This window comes from Nicotiana tabacum, chromosome 7 (assembly GCF_000715075.1).
Source record: "Nicotiana tabacum cultivar K326 chromosome 7, ASM71507v2, whole genome shotgun sequence".
Taxonomy (NCBI): domain Eukaryota; kingdom Viridiplantae; phylum Streptophyta; class Magnoliopsida; order Solanales; family Solanaceae; genus Nicotiana; species Nicotiana tabacum.
Genome location: NC_134086.1, coordinates 83,380,590 through 83,401,929, shown reverse-complemented (window position 1 = coordinate 83,401,929; position 21,340 = coordinate 83,380,590). Strand labels below are relative to the sequence as shown.

The 21,340-nt window shown below is 39.1% G+C and overlaps 1 protein-coding gene across 1 annotated transcript; it reads left to right on the top strand.

Moving 5' to 3' along the window:
* Positions 1–14,770: 14,770 nt before the first annotated feature.
* LOC107815221 (putative calcium-transporting ATPase 13, plasma membrane-type) lies at positions 14,771–17,869 on the top strand. Its single transcript, XM_016640759.2, has one exon. The coding sequence runs from the start codon at positions 14,771–14,773 to the stop codon at positions 17,867–17,869; it is 3,099 nt and encodes a 1,032-aa protein (XP_016496245.2).
* Positions 17,870–21,340: the final 3,471 nt, after the last annotated feature.

The following is a 21,340-nucleotide window of genomic DNA, read 5'->3' as shown; positions in this document are numbered from 1 at the left end:
ATTAGGAGACGCACTTCCTAAGAATAGGTTCACCAATAGGAGACGCACTTCCTAAGCAAGTTTCACCAATAGGAGACGCACTTCCTAAGCAAGTTTCACCAATAGGAGACGCACTTCCTAAGTTAATTCCACCGATAGGAGACGCACTTCCTAAGATAAGTTTCACCAATAGGAGACGCACTTCCTAAGTTAATTTCACCGATAGGAGACGCACTTCCTAAGTTTGTTTCACCAATAGGAGACGCACTTCCTAAGTTTCAGTTTCACCAATAGGAGACGCACTTCCTAAGTTTCAGTTTCACCAATAGGAGACGCACTTCCTAAGATAAGTTTCACCAATAGGAGACGCACTTCCTAAGTCAGTTTCACCAATAGGAGACGCACTTCCTAAGCAAGTTTCACCAATAGGAGACGCACTTCCTAAGCAAGTTTCACCAATAGGAGACGCACTTCCTAAGTTAATTCCACCGATAGGAGACGCACTTCCTAAGTTTATTTCACCAATAGGAGACGCACTTCCTAGGTTCAGTTTCACCAATAGGAGACGCACTTCCTAAGCAAGTTTTACCCAGTAGGAGACGCACTTCCTAAGAACAGTTTTCCCAATAGGAGACGCACTTCCTAAGCAAGCTTCACCAGTAGGAGACGCACTTCCTAATTTGATTCATTTTAAGTTCGACCATAGGAGACACCATTCCTAGTCCAGTTTTTTGAAGTTTACCCGTAGGAGACGCACTTCCTAGTCGAGATTTTATTCATAGGAGACGCACTTCCTAGTTCTAGTCACTGAAGTTTTCACCCTTAGGAGACACACTTCCTAGTTTAGCTCATTCCGATTCAACCATAGAAGACACACTTTCTAGTTTGAGTCATTGAGGTTTCTATTTTAGCAGACACATTTGCTAGCAAGAGTTTTGGTTTTACTCAGAGGAGATGCACATCCTAGCCTAGTCTTTAGTTTACTCTCATCATTGAATCAGTAGTGTAAGTGAGTTACAATTTTGCTAACGACTCACAAATCTTCCCAGTACAAACTGGGTTAGAAAATTTTGTTTGTTTTGTTTGTTTTGATTGTCAGGGACCCGCCTGTAGAACGGAGGTTGTTGCGTGTCGAAGATAGAAGAAGTCAGGAGTCCGCCTGTAGAACGGAGAAACATGTTTCAAAATCAAGCAGTGACCCACTGGAAAGCAGAAGGTTACAACAAAAATCCCCAGCACTCAATCCAAGATAGAAGCAACAAGAAGCTCGCCCCAAGAATGCAAGTCAACAGTCTGGGATGATCAACAGAAGCTGGTCACCAAAAAAACAAAAAAAAACAAGAAGAAAAAGAAAAAAAAAGAGAAAAAAACCCAAATTACGGAAGTGGAGAACAAATGTGGTCTGCTCAAGAACTAGCACCTACAACTAGCAAGTATCAAGGTTCAGATCCAAAGTCTGCATGAAGCACCATTCAAGACTCAAGACCAAGTTTCAGAAGACTTAAGAGATAGGAATCCTTGTAACAAGTAGCTGATAGGCTTAGTTAGTCTTTTTCAGTTTTCATTTTTGTTGTAATGACAGGACCGCGGACCGGAATCTCGACGGAACGGCACCTCGATCGGCTCTCCACCTCGGTACACTTCACTATCTCTCTCATTCCCGAACTACACGTGGCCTGATTCCTATATAACCAAGGATATGTAGGCATCTCAGATACCAGGGCTCGGTCACATTCCCTCCCTTTCCTTACGTGTAGTCCGTCCAAATAATGGTCGAGTCAAAAACACGTCCAGTCGTTCTTTGTCTGTATGAGTTTTTATCTCGTGGAAGTTGTGAGTGTAAGCACGTGATTTTTGACCCTCCCCGAGATTTTTTCACATTTCTAGCATGAATATGTGAAATTGGGTCCAATACAGTCATTTTAACTATTTTTACTTTATTTCGGCGCAAAAAGAAAATTTCAAAAAAAATATATATAAATTTTAGTTTATGTATCTCTCATAAACTTGAAAAATACAAAAATTGTACTTTATTTTGGTACTTTATATAAATTCGAAAATTACAAAAATATAGTTCTATTAATGTTTGCAGTCATTATAATTTTGAAAAAATACAAAAATATTACGTCTTTATTAAAGAACGAAAATTACAAAAAATAGTTTTATTAATATTCTATAGTCATTTTTAACTTTGAAAAATACAAAAATATTACCTCATATTTTATCTTAATATTTAAAAACGAAAATTACAAAAAAAAAAGTTTTATTAATATTTTTGTAGCTATTTTTAATCTTGAAAAAATATTTAAAAGTATATAGTTTTGTTTAAATACTAGTCTTATTTTTGGTAGTTATTTTGCTTATATAGGACTAGTTAAGCAACGTGTTCCTATTTCTCGGGTCCTGGCAAAAGAATAATCTTCGGGTTTAAACAACCCGGTTTTAGGCCTAATTTTCGGACCGAGCCCATAATAAACCGTGTCCAGGACACGTGGGGAACCCACCACGCGTGGGGGACATATGCCTTGAACCCCACCACGCGTGGGGCTCATTTTTTGAGGGCAAAACATTACAAATACACGGACAAAACATGAAAGGGAGGAGGATTTTGGGAATTGAAAAAAACGGACTTTGAAAATTTGGTTTTGGAAGATACTGTTCATCTTCTTCTTTGAGAAGAAGAGAAACGAAACCCTACCCCGTGACCCCAACCCAGTTTTAGACCACCGGACTTCCCTCCATTACCAAGCAGACCCCTCCTCCTCCCAAGCTTCCCACCGAGTAACCAGCCCCCCTCCCCCTCGTCGTCAGTTCCCAACGACAACCAAACACCATATCCACCATCCAAACAACCAGTTCCTCGAGCTCCCCCACGCACCATCACCCATCACAGAACCAACCCAAACAACCAGCTCCATCCTGCCCGATACCAACAAACCATCACCTTCCTCCTCCGTTAAACCCACCATGAACGACCACTAAGCTCCTTCATACCTTCCGGGACCCCGTCACCTTCCCCGGCAGCCCCCCCCAACGTCCAAACCCAAAGACCACCCCGTCACCAACCTCCTCCTCCCAAACACCACCCCGACGCCATAACCACCACCCCTCACATCCAAAAACCCACGACGACCTCCCCAGCGTCCAAAACTACAGCCCAGTCCGTCGTCCAACCACCCCTATCGTCAACTGCCCAAACGACCCCTCCAACTGCAGCTTCACGTACACAGGTGTCGCGCCGGAAAAATACAGCAGCAACCAAACAATCCCTGGTCGTTGACAGTTGTGGGTCCGAGCTTTCTGATCGTCGAGGTCTGGTACGTTGAGGTCCGGTACGTCGAGTTTGTTGTCCGAGGTTTCGTCGCGGGTCCAACGCATCAGACGATAATATCAAGTAGGTCATCTCTGTCCATGTCCTTCATATTTGTTGTTTAGCAATATGTACATGCGTTTGTTGAAATACAATCCTAGTTCATGCGGATAGTACGCGACATTATATACATGGTGATTGCAAATTGCTATATTTGATAATTAACCCCGTATGGTATTGAAATTCGGCCGTGAATGTCTTTCCCGTTGTTTCGTTATTTTAAGTAGCTATTTGACATTTTGTTTCTTCATGTTTAAATTGTTGTTATCCAAATATTTGTCGTAATAGAGGTTTGCACATATTCTGAAAGGTGTTAATTATTTAGTTTGTCTTAATAGTTGTTTATACATGTGGTAGTAAATGTTGAAATTATAGTAGCAATTTTAATTCCGCGGAAAAATGCTCGCTTCATCAAATGGGTTCAATCTATAATCTATGATCTCGCGAAGAAGAAAAAAAACATAGTTATTTTAGCCTTGTCCTATTTCTAAAAAGAGAAAATAAATAAATAAATAAAATGAGACAAGCCTCGCCAAAGAATACAAGCTGCGGGGCCCTCTAAATGTATATATTAAATACTTAGATTCCGGGACGGGCCGTTTAGCAAATTTCACGGCCCTACCCAAAATAATAATGCGCTAGTTGCTTTAGGCGCGCCTTTAATAATGTTATCTCCCTAAACTCGGGTGCACATTTATGTGACCCAAATCCAAATCTCAACGGAGTCGAAATATGTCTCTAGTCACGGGCGCATTGATTGTGGCGTGGCCTGAGATGCATTTCCATGACGTTGCAAATTCTTTAAAAAAAATAATAAGAATGAGATGAGCCTCGCCGAATAAAAATACAAATTGCGGGGCCCTCAGTGTTTAAAATTACTTAGAATTTAGGAGGGTTGTTTAGCGAATTCCACGGCCTCCGCAAAAATAATAATGCGCTAGTTGCTTTAGGCGCGTCTACAATAATTTAATTTTCTTAAACTCGGGTGTGCATTTCATGCGACCCAAATCCAAATCCTAAAACATCAAATAAAATATGTTTCGGATTGTGGGTGCATTTCATATGACACAGTCCAAAGATATATTTTAAGCGATGTTCACATTCTTGTAAAAACAATAATAATAAAGCGATTAAAAGATAAATTTGCACATAAGTTCATATTGTATTAAAAATCAGATAAATAAGCCAAATATAACAGTTGAGCGACCGTGCTAAAACCACGGAACTCGGGAATGCCTAACACCTTCTCCCGGGTTAACAGAATTCCTTATCTAGATTTCTGGTACGCAGACTGTAATATAGAGTCATTATTTTCCTCGATTCGGGATTAAAATTGGTGACTTGGGACACCCTAAATCTCCCAAGTGGCGACTCTGAAATAAATAAACCAATCCCGTTTCGATTGTCCTTTAATTGGAAAAAAACTCCCCCTGCGCCCCCGGGCGCGGAAAAAGGAGATGTGACAGGAGTTTGCTATTGATAAGTTGAATGCACGACTAAGTGTCGTATTAGTTTCAGTTTGTGGTATACTGGCGGATCAGTTGTCGCTTACAGAGGTTGAGATCGAGGATGACTCAAGTAAAGGAAATTATGGATAATGGCGTGTTATGCTTTATGGGTATATGAGAAATCGTTGGATGAATTAGTTGTTATTGTAAGGGATGTAACGGGTATGGAGTAGGATATCACTCGACTGCTTAGAAAGATGGGTTACTTCCATAGGTGTTGCTATTCTAATGGAGCACCGGTCGTTTTGTTTGTTTGATTAGTTTAATGGAAACATAAGTAGAGTGGATGACTCTCGAGAATGGTTTTAATGGATTCAAGACTTACATGTAATAATCAGAGATCTTCATGATGTGTATTTGGCTAGAAACTGAGGTTTACATTGGGAGGGTATCGAGACTTGTGGCATTTCTATATCAATTATGGATTCTGTATATCAGTATCAGGAAGGTGAAGGTAATGGCTTTGGATTCGCAGGAAGTCTCTCAAGGGTAAGTATTTTGAATGTGGTGCTTTTGGGGATATTTAAGAGAGTATTCAGCTGCATATTGATAACTAGGGATTTTAATACATTTTATACTCCTTCTTGCTTAAGTTTTGATTAGAAATTTGTACAAAATAGTCCCAAAAGGCTCACAAGTTGTGCTTGATTGCAGGTTTGATCAAAAAAATGACAAGATGTCAAAGATCACCTCAAAAGGAGTGAAACTTGCACAAGTGCCAAAGACAAAACAAGCTCAGGCAAAGCAGTCCCAGTGCGGCCGCACACCATTTTGTGTGGTCCGCACTAGGAGATTCAGAGAGGTTGATTTCCAGGCAAAGATGCAATGCGTACGCACTAGGTTTTGTGCAGTCTGCACTAAAGGCAATGTGGCCGCACTCGATTTAGTGCAGTCCGCAGAACCCAAGATCAGAGAGGTGCCAGATTTGAGAAGTGAAGCCTATGCGGTCCGCAGTCCATTTTATGCGGACCGCACTAGAAGCCTATGCGGCCGTAGTCCATTATGTGCGGTCCGCATTGCTCAAGTTCAGAGAGCCATATTTTCAAGTTCAGAGCCCTAGTGTGGCCGCACACCATTTTGTGCAGTCCGCACTAACCCCGCAGGGGCATTTTTTTCCAGAATTTTTAGCTCAGTATAAATAGCTTCTTTTCCCATTTTTAGGGTATCAGATAGTTTTGTAACATAGATGCACTCGTGGGTTCGACTTTCTTAGCTATTTTGGGCAATTTTATCTACTTTTCATCATTGAATCTTGTTATTTACCTTAGTGATTAATTAATATGAGTTGTTCTTCATCTATTTCTTGCTTTTCTTCTTTAATTATGAGTAGCTAGACCTATAAGCTAGGGTTGTAGCTCAACCCTAGTGTGGGTAATTAATGGGTCTTGTATTTTAGGGCTAGATTGACTATGGGTGTTTGATATTTGGGCCAATTTCATGGTTAATTGCTGAATTAGTGGTTGCAAACTCTAGTTTGTGTTTAGTTAACTAGGGCTCTTCTTGAGAAAGAGAGCCTAAGTCTCTGAAATTGATCCAACAAGGAATTGGGGCGTACTCAAGAGATTGATAGCCCCAATTAAAGGGTTAAACCTTGAGAGAGTAATACCCGACTTGAACCCTAGTTGCTTGTGCAAATTTGCATACCCAATTGATCTTGAAAAAGTCAATTCGGGCAAAATCATTCGAAGCACCGAGAGGTGTAGAGTGGGCAATATCGTGCAACGATTATATCATACTCCCCAATTATGTCAATCGTGTCTTAGATTTAATTACCCGTCAATTAACCATCTAGGTGAAAGTCATTACCCTAGTGCCTTTTAATCTATTTGAACAACCATTTTTAGATTAACTCTTAGCTTAATCTAGTTGTATTTACCATTTGTAGATGATAATAGTAGAAGTAAAACAAAAACCCCAAAAATGATTAGAAGTGTAATTTGGAACACATACGCAACTCTACACTAGATAGATACTCGATTCCAAATTCTAGCTCTCTGTGGAAATCGATCCTGACCCTAAATCGGGTAAAAGTTGCTCCGACCCTCTCTCGCTACTCAATAGTAGTGCGGAGTAGGCCGCGATCAATTATGAGCCTTAGATGGTGCGGTTTTTATGCTTGGGTCTCATGTGATGAATCTGGTTTCGGTATTATGGCAAGGGAAAATATCAATTAGAAGGTAATTCAGAAGGAACTTTGATAAATAGGACAGCTTGGTAGTAGGTCGGATCGGCATGGTAATAGATATGATTAGTTCTTTAGAGGCTTATGAGGTAATGAGTTTCTATAGGTGTTTCGTGGCAATGCTCTAGGTTTTTGGTGACCTGCGTAGCTTGGTTGAGTTAGAAGGATTCAGTCCTGACGGTTTGGTTTCGTGCGAATGAGATTCGGAGAGTTCTTGATGGTTTTCTAACATGGTTAGAGATGTATATTTTCTACTAGCGTGAGGAGCATGTGATGTGTAGTGATTTTCCTCCTAGATTTGATCAAATGGAAAGTTCTTGGCTAATTGAGTACGTAGTTGCTTGTTGGTCAGAGTAGATTATGAAGTTCTCATATTTATCATAGGATGGCATGGTATATGCGGTATGTTATGCAGGATTGAGATTTGCGTGTGTAAGGTCACAGTTCAGTTCTAGAAGGGAGGTCATAAGTTCTTATGCAGCATGAACAGTTTCAAATGGCTAGGTAAATCACATTATTAATTGGTGCGGCTTGATGAGAGTATACATTTCAGAAAGGGCAATGTGTTTGAGTTAAGGATACGTCCTTAGTATTGCGACACTCTCTTATTTGGTCGACTATTGATATTCGAGTTTGCTTAGCGGTGCAGAAAAATTATAGGAGTATCCTTTGTGGAATGATCGAGTATCAGAGGTGCGTTAGATGTATGGGCAATGGAGTTGGGATTGGATATGGTGATTCGTGTGCTTTATGAATTTGGAGACTGAGAGTTCTCATAAACAGGTTATGTAGTGGTTGTAAATCGCGTATATCGGTCTTGTGTGGAGACTATTGGGGGTTTGAAGACACGAGTGGATATTTTATTGCTTAGTATGGTGGATTATGATGTGATATTGGGTATGGATTGGTTTTCTCTATGTCGTGCTATTTTGGACTGTTATGCTAAGATGGTGATGTTGGCTTTGCTATGGATGCCACGGATTGAGTGGCGAGGTTCGATGGATTATGTTTCCAATAGGGTGATTTCATTTATGAAGGCCCAGCGTATGGTTGGGAAGGGTTGTCTTTCTTATTTGGCCTTCGTGAGGGGTGTCAGTGCAGAGACTCCTGCCATTGATTCAGTACCGGTAGTGAGGGATTTTGCGGATGTGTTTCCTACAGACCTGTCGGGTATGCCTCTGTATAGGGTTATTGACTTCGGTATTGATTTGGTGTCGGGCACTCGGCCATTTCTATTCCACCGCATCGAATGGCATCGACAGAGTTAAGGTTGAAGGAGCAGCTTCAGGAACTCCTTGATAAGGGGTTCATTGGTAGGCCAAAATGAATGTGTGGTCTGCATTGAGTCGGCTTTGTTGATTCCGAATTGCTATGTTGAGGAATGAGCTATCCGATAATCATTGAGCTTATTCGCGTTCGGGGGTGATCTGTGAGTCACCTTTCCATGTTGCGAGGAGTTGTGATTCATTGATTTTATGCACAAGTAATATGGTTCTATTTGGGCTTTGTGGTAGAATTTGAGTGGGACGAGTATTTGGGTGTTGCATGATGGAATGCGCATTGGATATGTTCTTTCGGACTGGTATGGCATTGCATCATTTACTTCTCCATGGTTATGGTGATTCACTTTTGGTACTAGACATCAAAATACGCGTGGTTAATGATTTTTGAGCATGGTGACTTGAGGTGTCTCATGTGGACCAGTGTTTGGATAGGGTCGCGTATTGCAATGAAGTTATATGGAGGTATGATCCTTCGGGTTAGACTCGTGTGTTCTAGTTCTACGTATGTGATGGGTTCTTAACATTGTGTTGTAGTGGTACTGGTGAGCTTGCGGTACATCTATCTCATTTGAGTTAGTTTCCATGATTTGAGTACAATTGGACTGTTGATTACTAGTGCGCGGGTTGCACGGGTTATGGCTTTAGATTGTTTCGATGTGCCATGTTACTAGAAGTGTTGGGTGAGATGAGGTCATTGGGATCTAGAATGAATATTATCAGATTCGATTTCAGCATATTGGAAGGATAATATTAGAATTCGGCTTAGAAATTTACAATGATTCTTGACAAAGGATAGGGAACTCCATGACTGGTTAATCTGAGGAATGGTTATGATTTCTTCGTGTTTCTTTCATAATTGGTAGTATACAAAAGTGTCGGAATGAGGCTTTGTTTGATAATAGGGTTTATTACCGTTATTAGGTTGTTTGAGCAACTGCTATGATTAGAAGTTTTCGTTACGAGTGGTTGAGTTAGGTGTTAAATCATGTGATTACATCCTGGTTTACGGATATGATTTGGTACAGCTTGTTTAGACTTATACAGCGTATATATGTGAGATTCTGATCTTATAGATAAGTTCGAAAGTGAAAATTTGTTTCTAAGGTTCATGGGCTTGGTTGGATTGTGAAATTTCAGTCATGTTACGTTATCTACCTATATGGGATAGGGTAACGTGGGATCACCCCCAGGTAGGTGCATGGTAAGGTTATACAATGATTTGATGGCTTTCGAAACAACTCTGGGCACGTTCGAGGACGAACGTATGTTTAAGTGGGGGAGGATATAACGATCTGACCGGTCATTTTGAGCATTTGCACTTTGCTTGCCAGTTCTCGGGCATGACTAGCCCCGTACGATGTATTATGACTTACGTAAATCGTCGGTTTTGCTTTTCAGGCTAATCGGAACAAATATGGAAGAATGATTCTCAGCTTGAAGCTTTAAATTTGAAAGGTTTGACTAAGTTTTGACATTTTAGTATTTGATTTCGGATTGGATTTTTATGATTTGGTTAGCTCCATTAGGTTTGCTCTGATGGTAAGCAACCCCCACTTCCAACCGAGAGGTTGTGAGTTCGAGTCTCCCCAAGAGCAAGGTGGGAAGTTCTTGGAGGGAAGGATGTCGGGGGTCTATTTGGAAACAGTCTCTCTACCCTAGGGTAGGGGTAAGGTCTGCGTACACACTACCCTCCCCAGACCCCACTAAGTGGGATTATACTGGGTTGTTGTTGTTGTTGTTGGTTAGCTCCGTTAGGTGATTTTGGTCTTAGGAGCGCGTCCGGAATGTGATTTGGAGGTCTATGGTAGAATTAGGCTTGAATTGACGAAATCAGAAATTTGGCGTTTCCCTGTCGGTAGTAGAAATTTTGATGTCGGGGTTGGAATGGAATTCTCGAAATTGAAGTAGGTCTATAGTGTCAATTGTGATGTGTGTGCAAAATTTCATGTCATTCGGATGAGGTTTGATAGGTTTTGGTATCGTTTGCGGAATTCGGATGTTTGAAAATCCTTAAGCTTGAATCCGAGGGTGATTGGGTATTTTGATGTTGTTTTGAGTGCCCGAAGGGTGGAATAGGTTTGAATGGCGATATGTGACTTGTTGGCATGTTTGGCTGAGGTCCTGAAGGCCTTGGGACGGATTTGGGTGGTTGACTGAAAGTTTGGCTTTGAGTTGATGCTGCTGATTTTGCTGCTTCTATCATTTCCACACCTGCGGATTGGGGACCGCAGGTGCGAGGTCACATGTGCGAGCTCAGAGCCGCAGATGCGGATGCTGTGGAGTTTTGTCCATTCTGCAGAAGCGGAAGATGAGTCGTAGGTGCGATGGTTTGACCGCAGATGCGGAAAGTGGTTCATTAAGTGGGTTCCGCACCTGCGATGGAAATTCTGCAGGTGCAGTGCCGCAGAAGCGGGTATTGGACCGCAATTGCGGTTTTTGCTAGACAGAAAACCCCCAGCTCGAGGTTTGTTCTTTATTTTTTGATTTTGGGCTTAAAAAACTCGAGAGAGTGGCGATTTTTCAAGGGATTTGAAGGAGCAACATTGGGGTAAGTGATTCTAACCTATAATGGTTTAAATTTCATGAATCTATGATCTTATTCATCATCTAATTGAGAAATTGGACTAGAAATTTGGGAATTTAAGTCTTGAAATTTAAGAGTGGATTTTTAATAATTTGAGTGACCAAATGAAGTCGGATTTTCGTAAATTTGGTATGTATGGACTCGTGGGAGGATAAGGATTCTGGTTTTATGATTTTTGTTGGATTCCGAGACGTGGGACCGGGGGTCGAATTTGGCCTATTTCGGGATTTTTGAGTTAATTTGATAATTTTCGAATGGGCTTTATTCCTTTAGCATGTATTAATGATGTGATACTGATTTTGGTTAGATTTGGAGCATTTGGAGGCCGAGCCAAGAGGCAAGGGCATCGCGAGTTAGAGTTTTGTACGGTTTGAGGTAAGTAATGGCTGTAAATCTTGTCTTGATGGTATGAAATCCCTGATTTTACATCGTTTCACTGCTTTGAGGTGACACACCCGCTAGATGATGAGCGTGGGGGTGTGCACCACTGGGAATCGTGACTTGGTCCGTCTCGTATGACTATTAAGTCGCATATTTGACTGAACACTATTTGATACTATTGTGCTTTGAAAAGTATTACTATGTTTTGGGTTGAATGCTATATTTAGGCCTCGTGCCAAGCTGTTTGGACCCTTAGGGGACTTTCTTATTATTTCCTTACTGTTTTGACTTAAGATTTGTACTTATTCATGTTATATTTTACTGATTTTATAACTCAGTATTTATTACTCTGTGATGATGCATAAAATGATATTTTGGGCTGAGCACCCTGTTTTACTGATAGCATGAGTGGCTTGAGAAGTTTCTGATTGAGTGAGGCCGAGGACCTGCGTTGTGAGGATATTATGAATTAGGCTGCACGTCGCAGCGATATATATGTATATGGATTGGGCTGCACACCGCAGCGATATACGGATCGGGTTGCACGCCATAGCGATGTGTGGATCGGGTTGCACGCCGCAGTGATATTGGATCGGGCTGCACGCCGCAGCAATATAGCGCTTGGGCTGTAGGAGCCCTTTCGGATTCTGAACACCCCCGGTGATCTCGGGTACCCTGAATGAGTGATATAATGTTGCCCGAGGGGCTGATTACGAGTGATTGTGAGGTAGCCCGAGGGGCTGGTTTTGATTGATGTTATACCTATGGGGGGTTTATGATACATGTATTGCCGAGGGGCTATTTATGACTTTCATCATTTTTATTTTAAACTTCATTGAATCTCTGTTGAAACTGTTAGAAAGACATATTTTAAAGGATTTTCACTGAAATTGGATTTTTGACGAGATGACTTGATTATATACTGTTTTAGGAATATCATGTAATTATCGTAGTGTTATGACGTGGATTATGTATTTTCTTACTGCTCAGTCTTTATTTACTTTTATTACTTACTTAGTTGGCGTACTCACATTACTCCCTACACCTTTTGTGCAGATTCAGGTATTTCTGAACCCGGTAGCGGGTGTTGATTACTCAATGGCAGGTCCATCAAAGTTAGCAAGGTAGCTACTTGGCGTTCACAGCCTTGCTCTTCTCCCTCTCATCTTCCTTAGATTGTTTTAGTATTTTCCAAACTGTAGTAGTCTTCGTTGTATTCAGACCTTAGTAGATGCTCGTGACTAGTGACACCCCGATGACGGCTTGTGTTTTCTTTCTGCACTTGTTATTTAGACTCATGTTATGAAATGTTATTGATTAATAGCTTAAACGTTCCTTTTATGAAATATTGGTTTGATTTGGGATTGTGTCTGCTGGCCTTCTTTCACGATAGACACTATCACAATCGGGTCGGTTTTGGGTCGTGACATATAATCAATACGTTCCATCATTTTCCTCCTCTCTCTTCTTTTTTGTTTTTGGTTGGAAAAATAGTCAAATTATCCTAATATTATTTAAAACGGAAAAGGGTTCAAAATGCCCCTAAACTATTGGAAAAGGTTTAAAAATACCCTTCATCCACTTATTGGGCTAAAAATACCACTTCATCCACCTTTTTGGTTTACTTATACCATTTGACCGTTTGGTCAATGCTAAATTAAAAATAATTATTATTCTTTTTGTAAAACTTAAAAAAAATATTTTACAAAAAAATTTCGTTTCTTTAAACTAATGCACCAGTAGTCCACTAATTTAGTAAAGTCGTCTTCTTCTTCTTTTTTCAGTTTTTATAAGAAACAATTCAATTTTTACAAAAAAAATATTTTTCTTTTTATTTTTTCAGTTTTTTTAAAAACATTCTTTTTGTAAAAACTGAAAAAAAGTTGTAAAAACAAAAAAAAATGTTTTTAATAAAATATTTTCATTTTTTAAAAACTGGAAAAAATATTTTCAACAAAATATTTTCGTTTTTGAAAAATATTTTTTTTTAATTTTTCAGTTTTTTTAAAAAAAAATCTTTAAAAAAAACTGAAAACTGAAAATAAAACAAAATGCTTCAAAAAACTGGAAAAAATATATATATTTAAAAAACGAAAATATTTTGTTGAAAATATTTTTTTTAGTTTTAAAAAATGAAAATATTTTATTAAAAACATTTTTTTCCTGTTTTTACAAAAAAAAATCAGTTTTTACAAAAAAAAAGGTTCTTTAAAAAACTGAAAAAAATATTATTTGTAAAAACTAAATTGTTTTTTGTAAAAACTGAGGAAAAAAATTAAAAGACTTTACTAAATTAGTGGGCTATTGGTGCATTAGTTTAAAAAAACGAAAATATTTTGCAAAATATTTTTTTAAAGTTTTACAAAAAGAATAAAAATTATTTTTAATTTAGCATTGACCTAATGGTCAAAGGGCATACGTGAACCAAAAAAGTGGATGAAGGGGTATTTTTAGCCTAATAGTTAAATGAAGGGTATTTTTAAACCTTTTCCAATAGTTTAAGGATATTTTTGTTGTTTAAATAATAAAATAAATTGTTTTTCAAGACACATTAAAAGTCATATCAATGTTGCCTATATATCACGCATGCACGGAATATGTGTTTCTAGCGAACATCAAACCAAGTTTTAGTGTAAATACAACAACTCCATCAGAATCACAAATAATAGTAATTTGGTTCTTGTCCGTTTTTAAAAAATTTATCATCTAACATATTCTTTAGTGGATACTATAGATGATTAACTATTTTCTTTTAACCATTTTGCCACCCCTTAGACTATATGTAGTACATCAATAAGTTAGATGCATGGATATTATAATATATTTATGCAATTAGATCATTTAAAGTAATTAGAAGTAAATTTCTATAATAAATATTAGTAAATTAATTATCTATATGTAAAAAAAATGACTTGCTATTTTTAGTGTTAATGTAAAAATACTTTACATCGCTAATTATCAATTATAGGAACTTCGTTAACTACGTGCATGTTTTCCAAACATCCGATTATATAGTACAAAGTAACCTCTTGAATTCATGATAATTCAATCGTTTCCATTTTCTGATATAATACAATTATCGCTAAGCTGGTATCCAATACTGTAGTTAGCTTTAAACAAAGACCACTGCTCAAGTCATGAACAAAAAGACAAGCATGCAAAAACAAAGATCTTTAGTGACCTTAACTTTCATTGCAACTTCCAAAAGTAAGATCTTTAGTGACCTTAACTTTCATTGCAACTTCCAAAAGTAAGATCTTTCATTCACTCCTCACTCTTAGCATACTGTCTCTACGGTACACGGTGCAGCCACGGTTTAATTTTTACCATGAACTTCGTACTATATAATCGGATATTCGATGCAGCAACAGAATCCATTTTTTCCTCTTCAAAAATATACATTTCAAGAATATTTTAAGCTCACCAGATTCTCAAACTAGAAACAACATCTTCAGTCACCCATTTGGATATTATACCAAAATCATGTGTGACATCTTGCAAGTGCAGTTAACAGTACCTACTTTACGCTCCCCCGCCAGGAAGAGATGGCACTGGGCCTTTAAAATTCTCTATACTGCCAGAGCAATTCTATCTTCTGCCAAGACGATTGTTGCTGAAAACAAGACTGAGCTCTTGAGCAACTTTTCACGCTCTCGATCTTATACAGCAGTTGATATCGAACCAGAATGTTTTTCGAGCATCAGCAAGCCGACCTTGGCAAAACTCGTTCGATTGAGAGACGTTGAAAAGCTCGATCAGCTTGATGGGGTGGAAGGATTGCTTTCTACTCTCAAATCAAATCCTGAAAAGGGAATACTAGGTGATGGTAAGGACATTGCTTCCCGACGCAAACATTTTGGGACCAACACATTTAAGAAGCCACCAATAAATCTATTGCAAATGCTGTTGAAGAGCCTCAAAGATCCCAACATCATCATTTTACTACTATATGCTGTTCTATCCCTTGGTTTTGGCGTCAAAAAGCAGGGGTTGGAAGGATGCTTTGATGGGGGAAGCATATTAGTTGCCTTGTTTCTTGTCATCAGTCTCTCAGCTTCTTGTAACTACTGGCATAAACGGCAACTTTATGAACTTTGCAGGCCTATTGAAGCTGTCCCCATTCTTGTGATTAGAAACGGGAAGGACACGCATATCTCATTATCTGCAGCAGTTGTCGGAGATGTCATTGGCTTGAGAGCTGGAGATCAGGTGCCTGCTGATGGGCTCTACATAGATCAGAATTCCCTGCAAATTGATGAATCAACCATAACAAGGAAAAATGACCATGTGGAGGTCAACAATAGCAGCAACGTATTCTTGCTATCCGGTAGCAAAGTCTTGAGGGGTAATGGTCGAATGCTTGTCACAGCAGTGGGCATGAATACAGCATTGGCAGAAATCATAACTCCAACTTGCTTCAATCATGATCATAAATCACCTTTGCAAAAGAAATTGCACAAATTGACTTCACATATAGCAAAGGTTGGTCTGGCAATCAGTTCATTTATTCTCATAGTGCTGTTGGTCCGTTATTTCTCAGGGAATATGCGAAACAATGGCAGAAAGTTGTTCAGTGGAGGTAAAACGAGCATACAAGATGTATGGAAAGCCGTTATTGGAATTCTAGCAACTCCAGTAGCAATTTCATCGGGAGCCATTCCAGAAGGTTTGACACTAGCTTGTGCGTTAACTATAGCTTACTCAACCAAGAAGATGATCGCTGATCAGGCACTTGTCAGAAGTCTTTCAGCTTGTGAAGCAATGGCCTCCGCAACAGTGATTTGTACGAATAAGGAAGGCGTACTGACTGAAAGCTCTCTGCAGGTCAGCCAATTTTGGCTAGGCCAAAAATATATTGGAAAAAGTACTTTCTCCTCATTCGCACCAGAAATTCTTGATCTGCTTCATGAGGGAATGGCTCTGAATAATACCAAGAGCCAACCAGGAACTTCATTTGAACACATTGAGGAGCAAATTCAAAATGCAATTTTGGCCTGGGGCATCAAAAGCATGAAGATGGATGTAGAACAACTGAAAAACAACCGTACAGTTGTCTACGGCGAAAGCTTCTCCTCAGAATACCAAGGGCGTGTTTTGATCAGGAGGAATGCTGACAGCAGAGTCCATATGCACCACAAAGGAACTCCAGAGGCAATACTGAGCATGTGTTCACGTTACTATAAGGAGACAGGGGATATCAAAGATATAAATGATGATGCTAGAGCAACTTTGCAGCAAACAGTTACAACGATGAAAAGGGATGGTCTGCACTGTGTTGCTTTTGCATATAGAAGTGTGCCAGAAGAACATCCGATTGATTGTGAAGGTCATTTCCATCCCAAGATCAAAGAAGATGATTGGATCTTATTAGCATTTGTAGGTCTGAAAGCTCCATGTAGAGCACAAGCAAGGAAAGCTGTGATGAACTGCCAAAATGCTGGTGTGAACATCAAAATCATTACAAAGGATGATATCCACACAGCTCGTGCATCAGCTGTCGATTGTGGTATACTTGAGCCTAATCATGACATATCCACTGGAGAAGTCATAGAAGGAAATGAATTCCAAGAATATGCTGAAGATGAAAGAATGGAGAGAGTTGAAAACATTCGGGTGATCGCAAGAGCCTCAACATTGGACAAGCTTCTGATAGTGCGATGCTTGCAAAAGAATGGTCATGTTGTTGCAGTTACTGGAGAAAGTGTGGGTGATGCAGAAGCACTTAGAGAAGCCAATGTGGGGATTTCACTGGGTAATCAAGGAACTGATACCGCGAGGGACAGCTCAGATATTGTCATCATGGATGATAACTTTGCTTCCGTAGCCAGAGTTCTAAGTTGGGGAAGAACCACATATAACAATGTTCAGGTATTCACACAATTCCAACTAACAGCAACTATTGCTGCTTTGGTGATAGACTTTGTGACAGCAATTTCAGCTAGCGAGCCCGTGACCATCAACATTGTCACAGTAATTTCAGCAGGCAAAGTTCCCTATGCAATGCTTCAGGTACTTTGGGTAAAGCTAATGGTGGGCACATTAGCAGCTCTGGCTCTCACTATAGATGAGCCTGGAACAAAGCTCATGCAACAGCCACCAACTTACCAAAATGAGCCATTTATAACCAATATTATGTGGAAGAATATAGTGGGCCAAGCTCTGTACCTGATCTCGGTTTTGCTGACCATACAATTCACAGGTGAATCAACATACCAATTAAGTGACAAGGAAAAAGACACCATGATATTCAACATCTTTGTGCTCTGTCAACTCTTCAACATATTCAACATGAGAAAGTATGAAGGAGATCTCCTGGGGGAGCTAAGAACAAAGAGGTTATTTTGGGGGATAGTGGGAATGATAGTCCTTATCCAGGTTGCAATGGTAGAAATGCTGAAGAAGTTTGCATGTACAGAGAGGTTGAATTGGCAGCAGTGGAAAGTGTGCATTGGGATAGCTGCTCTGTCATGGCCAGTTAGTTGGCTCATAAAGTGCGTACCTGTTCCAGGAAAGCCTTTGTTTAGCTGTAGGAAAAACCAAAACTTTAGTTATTCCAGATTTGGATCAAGTGCTTGGTTATAGACTAGTTGTACAAGTTGCATTGTCATTTCCTAGCATATCTGCTTGTACATTATAATTCATTTATTATTGGCAGTTTCCTTTTATCAGCAACAACGCCAGCAAGATAACAAGATACTGAAGCGAAAGAAACAACACGTAGTAAGCTGGAGCAGCGTCATGTCTCCATGTTCTACCTAATCACTTCTCCACAATATCTCTTTGGCCCATCTCTACCTCTCCTCAGATCCACCAAAGCCAACCTCCCACACCTCCTTAATGGGGTATTTGTACCCCTCCTCTTCACATGCCCAAACCATCTAAGCTTCGCTTCCAACATCTTGTCTTCTATGGGGGCCATGCTTACCTTGTCCCCAATATTTTACTTCCTAGTCTTATACTCTTATTTATCCCGTTGTGCCCACACATCTCACCATTTTTATTTTTGCTTCTTGAATGGTCAGCACTCCGCTCATGCAAAATGAAGGAAAAACTTAACTTTAACATATTTGGAGTAGGAAAAGCTTCAACCTCTAACGCCATTTCCAATCTTACACCCATCCCCGTAATGGGATCAATTTTTGGGGTAATTTAGCTTCAACCCTCCTTTATTTTTCTCTCCAAAATGGGGATGAATAGTATTCCTTCAAATATAGGGTACATTATTCATCTCCTCCATTAATATTCATCACCTTTTTATTATTATTTTATTATTTAATCTTTTAATTTATCTCTTTATATATACCTTGCTTCAGCAGCTATGACATTTATGACTTGCAATTTTGCATTAGTTTGAAAATAGAAAACCCATCAAAGAGAGTCACTTGAAATATCAGAAATGGTTTTAAGGAGAACCCAAAAAAAAAAAAGAATGGTAACGCTTTGTGAATTTAATTCTCAACAGAGACAAGGAAAATAAGAGTTAGAGGGTGTTTGGATTGGCTTATAAAAAATAGTTTTTAAGCTAAAAGCTAAAAGTCATAAGTTGTTAATATCTAGCTTTTGGCTTATTTTTGTACTTTTTGTGCTTAAACTCCGGCGTTGGCACCGGCAGAGAAACCCGAAAAAATTTTCGGGATGGATTTCAACCGCTGGCAGCAAAAGATGTTCTTCTACTTGACTACGTTATGTCTACAGAAGTTCATCAAGGAAGATGTTCCTGATCTTCCAGATGAAACTCCAGAGAATGATAGCTTTCTCATGATTGAGGCGTGGAAGCATTCTGACTTCTTGTGCAGGAATTATATTCTTAGCGGACTGGAGGATAATCTGTATAATGTATACAGTGGCGTGGAGACGTCAAAAGAATTGTGGAATGCGCTTGAAAAGAAATACAAAACTGAAGATGCCGGGATGAAGAAATTCATCGCTGCATAATTTTTGGACTACAAAATGGTAGATAGCAAGTCTGTTATTACCCAAGTCCAGGAGTTACAAGTGATTATTCATGATCTACTTGCTGAAGGTATATTTCAAATGAATGTTAATGTTGAAAGTAAAAATTTTAGTAATTTTACTGACGGAATTTTCATTGAAGGTCTTGTCATCAATGAGGCATTCCAAGTAGCAGCAATAATTGAGAAGTTGCCTCCATTGTGGAAGGACTTTAAAAATTATTTGAAACACAAACGAAAGGAGATGTCCCTTGAAGATCTCATTGTTCGATTGAGAATCGAAGAGGACAATAAAGCTGCTGAAAGGAGAGGCCGTGGAAATTCAACAATAATGGGAGAAAATATTGTTGAAGATAACAAAAGGAGAAAGAAGGCTTCTGGTCTGAAATACAACCCAAGCAAGAAACGGTTCAGTGGAAACTGCTACAACTGTGGGAAAACCGGACACAAATCTACGGAGTGTCGTGCTCGGAAGAAAGACAAGCAAAGGGGTCAAGCAAACATGGTAGAAAAGCATGATGATGTTGATGACTTGTGCGCCATGCTTTCTGAATGCAACCTGGTAGGAAACCCAAAGGAGTGGTGGATTGATTCTGGAGCCACTCGCCATGTTTGTGTTGTGAGGTAAGCATTTTCTACATATGCTTCTGCTGGACAAGCAAACATTGAAGGATACGGTAAGATATTTCTCAAGATGACTTCTGGCAAGGTCATGACTTTGAACAACGTCCTTCATGTTCCCGAGATTAGGAAGAACTTAGTCTCTACTGGACTTCTTGTAAAGCACGGTTTCAAGTGCATTTTTGTATCTGACAAGGTAGTGATTAGTAAGAATAAAATGTTTGTAGGAAAAGGTTACCTTACTGAGGGCCTTTTCAAGCTGAATGTAATAGTTGTTGAAACTAATAATAAAACTTCAGCTTCTTCTTACTTACTTGAGTCAAATGATTTATGGCATGTCCGTTTGGGTTATGTCAATTATAAAACCTTGCGAAAAATGATTAAACTGGAAGTATTGCCTAAGTTTGAATGCAAAAAATCAAAATGTCAAATATGTGTGGAATCTAAGTATGTTAAACATCCTTATAAGTCGGTTGAAAGGAATTCAAATCCTTTAGACTTAATTCACACAGATATTTGTGACATGAAGTCAATACCATCTCGCGGTGGAAAGAAGTATTTCATAACTTTTATTGATTATAGTACTCGATATTGCTATGTTTACTTACTTAATAGTAAAGATGAAGCAATAGACGCATTCAAGCAATACAAAAATGAAGTTGAAATGCAACTTAACAAGAAAATCAAAATGATAAGAAGTGATAGGGGTGGTGAATATGAATCTCCTTTTGAACAAATATGTTTAGAATATGGAATTATTCATCAAACAACAGCCCCTTACACACCCCAATCCAATGGGATTGCGGAAAGAAAGAATCATTCATTAAAGGAGATGATGAACGCATTGTTGATAAGTTCTGGTTTGCCACAGAACTTGTGGGGGGAAGCCGTTCTTACGGCCAGCCGAATACTAAATCGAGTACCCCATAGCAAAACACAATCCATTCCATATGAAAAATGGAAAGGAAGGAAGCCCAACTTGAATTATTTTAAAGTGTGGGGGTGTTTGGCAAAAGTGCAAGTTCCTAAACCCAAAAGGGTAAAAATAGGACCGAAAACAGTTGATTGTATTTTCATAGGATATGCGACTAATAGTAAAGCATATCGATTTCTGGTTCATAAATTAGAAAATCCCGACATTCATAATAATATAGTTATAGAATCAGATAATGTTGAGTTCTTTGAAAATATATATCCGTATAAAAAGGAATGCGAGTCGATTGGTGAAGGATCTAAACGACCTCGGGAAGAAACAAAAGAAAGTACATTTAATCAGGGGGATCCAAGACGTAGTAAACGTCAAAGAACGTATACTTCGTTTGGACCAGATTTTGTGACTTTCTTATTGGAAAATGAGCCTCGAACATTTAAAGAAGCTATGTCTTCTTCGGAATCATTGTTCTGGAAAGAGGCAGTCAATAGTGAAATAGAATCCATATTGAACAACCATACATGGGAATTGGTTGATCTTCCTCCTGGA